This window comes from Mus musculus, chromosome 17, assembly GCF_000001635.26.
Source record: "Mus musculus strain C57BL/6J chromosome 17, GRCm38.p6 C57BL/6J".
Lineage (NCBI taxonomy): Eukaryota > Metazoa > Chordata > Mammalia > Rodentia > Muridae > Mus > Mus musculus.
The window spans coordinates 25429709-25437875 of NC_000083.6; the positions used below are offsets into that span (position 1 = coordinate 25429709).

General features: G+C 57.2%; 1 protein-coding gene across 7 annotated transcripts in view; it reads right to left on the minus strand.

Annotated features, from left to right (window-relative positions):
- Positions 1–6626, minus strand: part of Cacna1h (calcium channel, voltage-dependent, T type, alpha 1H subunit) — a 62050-nt gene extending 55424 nt beyond the window's left edge. For 5 of the 7 annotated variants that reach the window (XR_385353.4, XR_385352.4, XM_006524734.4 and 2 more), the window contains exons 1-2: positions 3762–6626; positions 3162–3478 (exon numbers count right to left, since the gene is read on the minus strand). Coding sequence is in view for 5 of the 7 variants with exons in the window: in XM_006524734.4 (XP_006524797.1) it covers positions 3162–3460 (299 nt within the window). In the remaining 2 variants the exon portion in view is untranslated. The remainder of the gene's footprint in view (positions 1–3161; positions 3479–3761) is intronic. The other 2 variants (NM_001163691.1, NM_021415.4) reach the window with 1 other exon arrangement.
- Between the last annotated feature and the right edge of the window lie 1541 nt (positions 6627–8167).

The window sequence follows — 8167 nt, forward strand, 5'->3', positions numbered from 1 at the left end:
ACATGCCAGTGGGGAATCAGGTACCAGCAGCCACCTTGAAGCAGTTTGCCCTTGGCATCGCAAAGCATCCGTTTTAAAAAGATGGCATACAGACTTACTTAGGCTTGTCTAGCCAGGGGTTCAACAAATGTGTGAGCTTTCAAGCTGGGTTCCCCTTCACCTCCATGACCTTGACATGCCCTTCATTCTTTGTCAGTTATGGGGAAAAGAGAGGTTAAAGGGGATTCCCCCTAAAAGACTGTCACCTCTGAACACCCCAGATTTCCTCCTAGATCCTCAATGCCTACAGCTCACTTTCCCTGCTGACACAGGCCAGCTGGGTGCCCACTGCCGAGCTTCACACCCCTGGGAGGCCCCACCTTCCCTTGCTGGGGCAGGCAGCTGCACTGCAGGCAGTTCTGGGTCAGGAGCCTGGGGTGGGGTGGGGGAGCCGGGGCAGAACATAACCCAGCGGAGCAGGCTACAACACACGGGTCCCACCCACCTTCCTCTATAAATAAGCCTGTGTAGGAGAAACAGCGCTCTCCCCAAAAGTTCCAGCCCGATTGTATTTTTAAAGAGGGAACTAAATCAATAAAGACAAAGGCTGTCCTTGGAGGCTCCTTTGCCACAGGGATGGGAGACACCATCCATGGAGAACTGGGACTACGTTTATGTTGGTACCTCCACTATGAAGTTCCAGAAAGGTCCGAGACTGGGAGAAAGTACTTCCCTCTGCTCCAACAGCCAATAGAAGCCCAGCTATGACTGGCAGGCATCTGCTGGGAGCCAGCAGCTGCTTCTCAGAGCAAATCTGATTTTCCCTGCTCTGGGGAAAGGCAGGAGGTCCCGCTGACACGCTGTCTACCTGCAGGGGAAACTGAGGCCCAGGAAACGCTCTCTAGCCACAGGGCACCACATAGTCCTTGTAAAATCCTGGTCATGCCAATCACCAGGCTCCCCTGCCTCATACAAAGCCACCCCCACCACCTCCCAGGAATGAGGAACAGAAAGAGCTCGGGAAGCCTCGGCCCACACGGGCTTCCCCAGTAAGCTGATCCCCCCGCCTGTCCAGGCGTGCAGCTTATTTTAGGATCTCCCTGAGGCCCAGCTTCACACCCCTACTTCAGAGCCTAGCATCTGCTGAGGGTCAGACCCATCCCCATGTGGCCAGGGCTCTAATGAACCCACCCCACTGGACAGATACAAGAGTGCTGACAAGGCCAAATAACCTGGAAAACCAGCTCTCCCCACATGGCATCTCCCTAGCTTGGGGATCTGCAGAATCCTTGGGTTTCAGGAGTAGGAGAATCAAACTGTTGAGGCAGACAACAGCAAGAAGATGGGGGTGTGGCAGGCCTCCTGGAACCTGCCAGCAGCTCCAGGACAGGGACGTACTGGAGAGCGAAGATCTACCTTTCTCCCCTTCGTGCTCTTACCTGTAGGGACAGCCTGGCATTTCCTTCCTCAGCTGAGAGCTCTGCTCACCCCCCTGCCCTCTATTCCAGGCCTGATAACACCCGAGTCTCTCTTAGACCTACAAGGGCACCTTCCACTTTAGACCACACAGTCGGCTCAGACCAGGTGGCAACGTTAGCTCTACAGTCCTTGAAGGCTCAGTCTACCTACGAGAGCCATCCCATCCCCACCTTCTCTGAAGGTAGCAACACAAACAACCTTGTTAGAAGTCCCCAGGGACACAGCAGCCGGAGAACCAGGCTCAGCCTCCAACTCCTGTGTAGCCACATCCTGGCTGTCAGGAGACCAAGTCTAGGTCCACTCGCTCTTCTCCTATTTTGTACAGCTTGAGAACAACAAATTCAGGCACTAACACAGGGCTGGTCTTTGCCACCTCCCCAAGGTCCACAGTAGCACTGCCCGGTGGCTCATCACTATTCCCAGCCATACAATCTCATCACCAAAACCAAGTGGTCCAGTCACCTCCCAGTCTAGATCCCGCAGAGGGGACAAACTGACAGCTGGCACACAAGGTCACCCTGCTCCTGCACAGAGGGCCAGCCAACCCAGAAGATGCCCACCACGGGCAGTCACTACCATCAACTGCAAAGGACAAAGACAGCAGGCAGTGAAGCCCAAGCACAGCCCTGGACCACCCTCCTTTACAAGCAGAGAAAACTGACTCACCCAGTGTTTGGATTGGAGTGAAAAAAAACATGGGCTTTATTACTTTTTTTGGTACAGATTTCTCTTTTGTATTTAATATTTATACAGTTAAACACACAAGGTAGAGAAACATATACACACATTGCTCATTTTGCCTCTGTCCCGGACTCCGCTGAAGAGTGTTTATGGGCCCATGTCAACTCCCCTCGGCCCTCCACCCACCCAGCCCTGGTGACCAGTTCCGAGCAGTTGCTGGGGGTGGGGGTGGCCGCACTACCAGGCATCATTTCAGCCCCTCCTCTGAGACTATCAAGCCTATCAGGGAGAGCCCTAAAAGGCCACCTGTTCTGGGGCCAAAAGCCTCTTTTGCACCCCAGAAATGTTGCCAGTACTGACCCAACCCTGTTCTGGAAGCTTCAGTGAAAGTCTGTGGCCTTGGGGCCAAGAAAAAGAAGTCACAATCCCTTCCTTTTGACCTAGGCAACTGTGGTGAAGGGGCTCGGGGTCAAAGCTAGCTGCCTCCTGCACACACACACACACACACACACACACACACCCAGCTGTGCGTGACTTAAATCAGCCCCTGAACGGACTTCAGCCTGGAAAAGTGAGTTCTCAAACCAACGTCACTTCGAGGAGAACCAGGGAGCAGCCCTGCCCGGCACACAGCGCCAATGAGCAGGTGGAAACTTTCTCCCTTTCCGGCCCCCAGACTCCAGCGAGGGTCTTCACACAGGCTCAGGTGTTTCCTTTGGAAAGCTAAGAAGGCGGGGATTCCCATCTTTCCCCCCATCCCCCGCCCCAGTAGGACTCCTGGAGTTAACTACCTTTCATTTCCTTCCACCGGCGGCATCCTCGCCGCTTCTGCTCATACTCTCCCGTCCCGAGGTGCCTCTGAACCCAGATTCCACAGGCTAACCCTACCATCTCTGAGAAGAACGCCGCCCTAGCACCCCTACCCAGAGCCCCCGCCGGATCCCACAAGCCGGGTTCACAGGACGTACGCAGAGGAGTCCCACACCCCAGTCCCCAGCGCCCTGCCAACCCTGTAAGGATATGGGTTACAAACCAGTCGGAGGCACCAGCTGCGGGGCCGCGTGGTTTGCCCGAGGCAGAAGAAGACTGTGGCAGCCAGAGCGGGGTATGGGACGGGCTGTTCCTCGTCGGCGCCCAGGTCCGCACCACACTCGGTCCCTGGGCTCTCGGGAGCCAACACGCTCGACCCGGATCCTCGCTGCTCCTCGCGCCCCGGCACCCCAGGGCTCGCTGGGGAAGCCCTCACCGGCGCTGCAGGAGCCGAAGGCGAAGCGCCCAGGGGCACCCGGACCTCGTCCGCTGCCAGCGTGCCCTCGGTCATGGTGGCAGAGGGCAGCACCTGCGGAGAGAGGGGCAGGCGGTGACCCTGGCCCAGGAACGACGCCCCCGCCCCGCCTCAGGCGGAGCGGAGCTGCGGGAACAGCCGCGGCCGCCGGGATGTCTTTGTCTCTCCTTATTAGAGACAAGTGCGCCCCCCGCCCCCTCCCGCCAGCAAAGCCTGGCAGCCCCACCCCCAAGGCCGAGGCGAAGGGTTGCGGGAGCCCTAGGGGCTCCGAGCCCATAGAGCTCAAGTTCAAAGGGTCCCAGGCGCGCAGTAAGCGCGCGTACCCTCCGCATCTCACCTCGCTCCGGTGGCCAGCGGCGTCCCTGTGGGCATAGCCCGGGCGGCGCTGTCACTGGGGACCCAGTCCAGAGCCCGGAGCTGGGCCAGTATCGCCTCCTCGGCCCGCGCCCCCGGCCCACCCGGCACCAGCTCTCGCGGAAGCTCTAGCTCCGGCCCGCCCAGCAGCAGCAACGGTGTCCCGATGCGGAAAACCGCTAAATGCACGGCGGGGCGGGCGCGGACCGCAGGCACGGGCCGGGGGCGCGGCCGAGCCAGAGAGGGAGCGAGCGAGCCCTGGAGCCCGTCCGCGCACAGCGCAGGAAACTTCGGAGTGAGCAGTGGCGGGGAGGCGGGGCGGCGGGGGCGGCCCATGGGGCGGGGCCAACGCGGCCGGGGCGGGCAGGGGGCGACCCTCAGGGACCGAGATAGGGACGGAGAGTGGGCGGGGGTCATCAGCCCGGCCCGCCCCCACCCAGACGTAAGCTATCCCACAACATCCCTTGGTCCGTGTTTCTCCGTGCCGGTACGCCGCCAGCCCCAAGTCCAGGACTGGGCGAACCCGGTCCGCGCCCCCCTCCCCGACCTCTCCTCCCGCCCCATACTGTCTCGCGGGAGAGCACGGCAGCAGGGGGCGCTCGCAGGGATGCTTGGACGAGGGGCGGGGGAAGCGGCGCCAACGTCCTTCCCCACCCCCACTGCGGGGGCGCGGAGCCGGCGGGGACCCCCTCCTTTTCTCGCGCGCCGCCCCTTCTCTTCACTGCTAGGGTCGGCTAGGGGGCGGGGCTCAGCAGGCGTGGGAGGCACGCCGTGACCATGCCCGCGAGGCGCGTGCCCTTCCCCCACCGCGTGTGTCTTGGGTGTGCCGGGGCGCCAGTGTCTTTGGGGCGCGTGGGCGACGTGGGGCGCGTTGCGCGACGCGACACCAATTGTCCTGGGGCAGTCCGGGTACTCTGGTACGCAGCTCCCCCACACTCCTCCCAGTTTCCGCAAACTTGCCGGTGCCCATCCCCCTCCCCCTTCTCCTGGGGACTGGGGCTCTTGGAAGAACCTCGAGAAGGAGTACAAGCCGAGCGGGGCCTCCCAGCACCCGCCAAGGCACACAGAGGGTATATCCTGAGCATGTCGCTGAATCTCCTTTCATACTCCAGTGGTTGCATGACCCTTGTCCCATGAAGGCATGAGCAGAGGGGCTGTTCCCCCCCTCTCCCGCTGGAGGTATGCAGGGATTTTTTTACTTTCTCACAATTACCACACTAGGGCCATAAAATTCCAGCTCTTAGGTGTACATCCACTTAAATTTCAACCAACAAGGGGCTCTTTCACCTTCAGGCCCTGTTATTGGGGAAAACCATTCCTGTCCTAGACAAAGAGCAGCCTCCCTCTGCCCTGGGGTAGCTGGGCTCTTTGGAGGGCCAGAGCAACATAGCAACCTCAGACCTGGATGGAGCCCTGGCAGGGTGAGCTGCAGAGAAGTGGAGTTTCCCATATGTGGTTCTGGGATTCTAAGAGGATTTCACCACTGAGCCTGGGAAGGGCACAGCCTGGGGAAGGAGGTGGAGAACAAGAACCATGTCCTCTGCCTGTCGGTCCAGGCAGGGCAGGCCCCTGGGCCCAACAGCACCTTGTCTTGTATATGTGAACTTTTCAAGAAAAGAAAAACATTTACTCTATTTTAATGCTCCTACTTACCAGTGGGTGGCTGCGGCCCATAATTAAGGTCCTCAAAGAGCAATTAAGGACCTAGCCACCCAGGAGAGGGATCAGGAAGAGCCTTGAGCCTTGAACACAGCTGAGTGAAGCATAGACAAGCAGGCGAATTATGCCAACGCGGGGTCCTGGACCAGATGGCTGGCAAGCACTGCCACTTTCCTCCAACCCCTCGGAAAGGTTATGATGAAGTGCAAGGTGGTGTTTTGCTTGAAAGCTAGCTGGAGACCGATAAGGTGCCAGGCTCCGATTGGAGCTACAGGTCCGCTGGAGGGGACACTGGACATCTTCTTGTTCTTGGGGGCTTCACTCCAGTGGAGGGCAGGCCAGGAACAAGTGTGTGTAGTGGTGGGGTGGGGCGAGGAAGGAAACATAGTTGTTGGCCAAGGGCAGATGGCTCCTGGAGGACAAGGAAACAGGCAGGGTCCCAGAGCTCTCCAGCTTCAAGACCCCTATGCAAAGGCCTTCTGGAAATCAGGAGATGGCTGAGTGAGAGGACTCAGGAGAGCAGAACGCATCCTTGCAGAGGAAGATGGAAGGAGAGGGCCAGAGCTGGTTTACTATGGGCCCCATGGAGCCTGGAGGGAGCGTCATACACCCTAGACTTGAGGGCTATCTCTCACCCATCTCTGTTTACATTCTGCTGTTCACATTTCTGGAGAAGGGGAAGGGCCCTGGACTTGGTGTGTATGTCTGACTGAGCCATTCCCACAGCCAGCAGGACCCAAAGCCGGCCACGGACCAACTGAAGGGACACCTACACTATGATTTAAACCTTAGGGGACTTCTTCCAATGTCTCCTGTTCTATCAAGCCTTCCGGGGATCTGCTGTACTGCCCTTCCAGGGTCTCCTGTCCCTGGGCTGATACTCTGTCTGCTCAGCCTCCTGTGGCAGTGGTCACTTAAGGTGGCCTTCCACACCCGAGCACCATCAGCCTAGATCATGTCTGCTTCGCTGCAGGGGCCGAGCCCATCCATGTGACACAGACTTGCCTTCAGGAGAGGAAATGAAAAGCAGACACTACTCAGATATGAGATGAGAAAATTGGGTTCAAAACAATGAAAGCATCATACGCTCACGTGGTGAGCAGGCAATGAGGGGACAAGCGTAGGACAACTCAGAAGTTGGCGTTAAAATTGTTTCATTAAACCATACAGAGTGTTCGGATGCATTTTAAAATCCTCCAGGCCTCTGGGAATTTTTTTTTCTATTTCCTTTGTGTGTGTGTGTGTGTGTGTGTGTGTACGTACGTGTGTACAGAGCTGCTAGTTGACAAAGAGCTGAGGACTGGAAGGGGAACAAACAACCAGGGAATTCAGCCAGTGGGAATCCCGTGGCCATGACCCTGGGGAACATTGTTCCCTCCATCCAGCAGTTTATGGTGAGTGAAGGCAGGCTGGCCCACAGGGCAGAAGGCAGTGGGGATGCCTTTGCCACAGCCTGTGGGCACCTATCCAGCTCAGAAGGTGCTCATGGCATCCACCCCCAGGCAGCTACATACCCCAAGACCTTCCATTCTATCTTCATGTGGCTTTGTCCTCTGCCCATACACCCATGTCCCTCCCAGAATTCCCAGTGGTTCCCAAGCTGCTTGGATCAAGTCTGGACTTGACCTACACCCTCTGTGAATAAGTGCATACCCATACGTAGGCACCTTGTATCCTAACTTCTCTTAACTGTCTCCATCAGACACAGCACTCTCCACCTGCCACATTGGCCCTTCCAGACTCCCAGCCCGTTGCTTTCACCTACTGTTAGGTCCTTCAAACGCAGAGGGCCTTGGGGTCCTCTTGGATTCTACCATCCAAAGCTTCTGTCGTTCGGCTTCCCAGCCCTGTAACCCCCACCAGGTGTGAGGCCAGGTGTGTCTGCAAGTTCTATATGGTACTCCTGTGGGTGCTCCCATCCCATGGTGGGTAGCCAGGAGATATTTATTACATGAGTGAGTGATAGCACAGTTAGAGCTCAGAGAGGCCAATGAGATCACCAAGCAGGTGAGCAGCCTCAAATAGGTAATAGAGTTGAAGCTCTAGATCCCACGCTCTGCCTTCCCTGAGGATGCCAAGCAACTCTGCAGCCCCGCGTGTCCCTGGGAGTGCAGAGCTCAAAGGTGGGGGCTCACTTTTTTGTTTTTGATTTTGTTTTCGTGACAGGGTTTCTCTGTGTAGCCCTGGCTGTCCTGGAACTCTCTCTGTAGACTAGGCTGGCCTTGAATTCAGAAATTCTCCTGCCTCTGCCTCCCGAGTGCTGGGATTAAAGGCATGCACCACCACGCCCGGCCGGGGCTGGGCACCTTAAAGTTGCCACAGATCCTTACATCTCTGAAAGGACAGTGTTTGGGACAGTGGGATCAGGCAAAGCACTGGGGATACTACATTCTCTGAGTGGCCCTGAGATGGCCCTGTGTATTGGCCGGCTTTATGTCAACTTGGCATATACTACAGTCATCAGAGGAAGGAGCCTCAATTGAGAAAATGTCTCCATAAGACCAGGCTGTAGGCAGGCCTGTAGGGCTAATAATAATAATAATAATAATAATAATAATAATAATATACTGGTAATTGATTTGGGAGGGCTCACACAGTTTGGGGGGGGTTGTAAATAGGACCACTCCTGGGCTGGTAGTCCTGTGTTGTATAAGAAAGCAGGCTGAGCAAACCACGGGAAACAAAACCAGTAAGCAGCGCCCCTCCATGGCCTTGGCATCAGATCCAGCC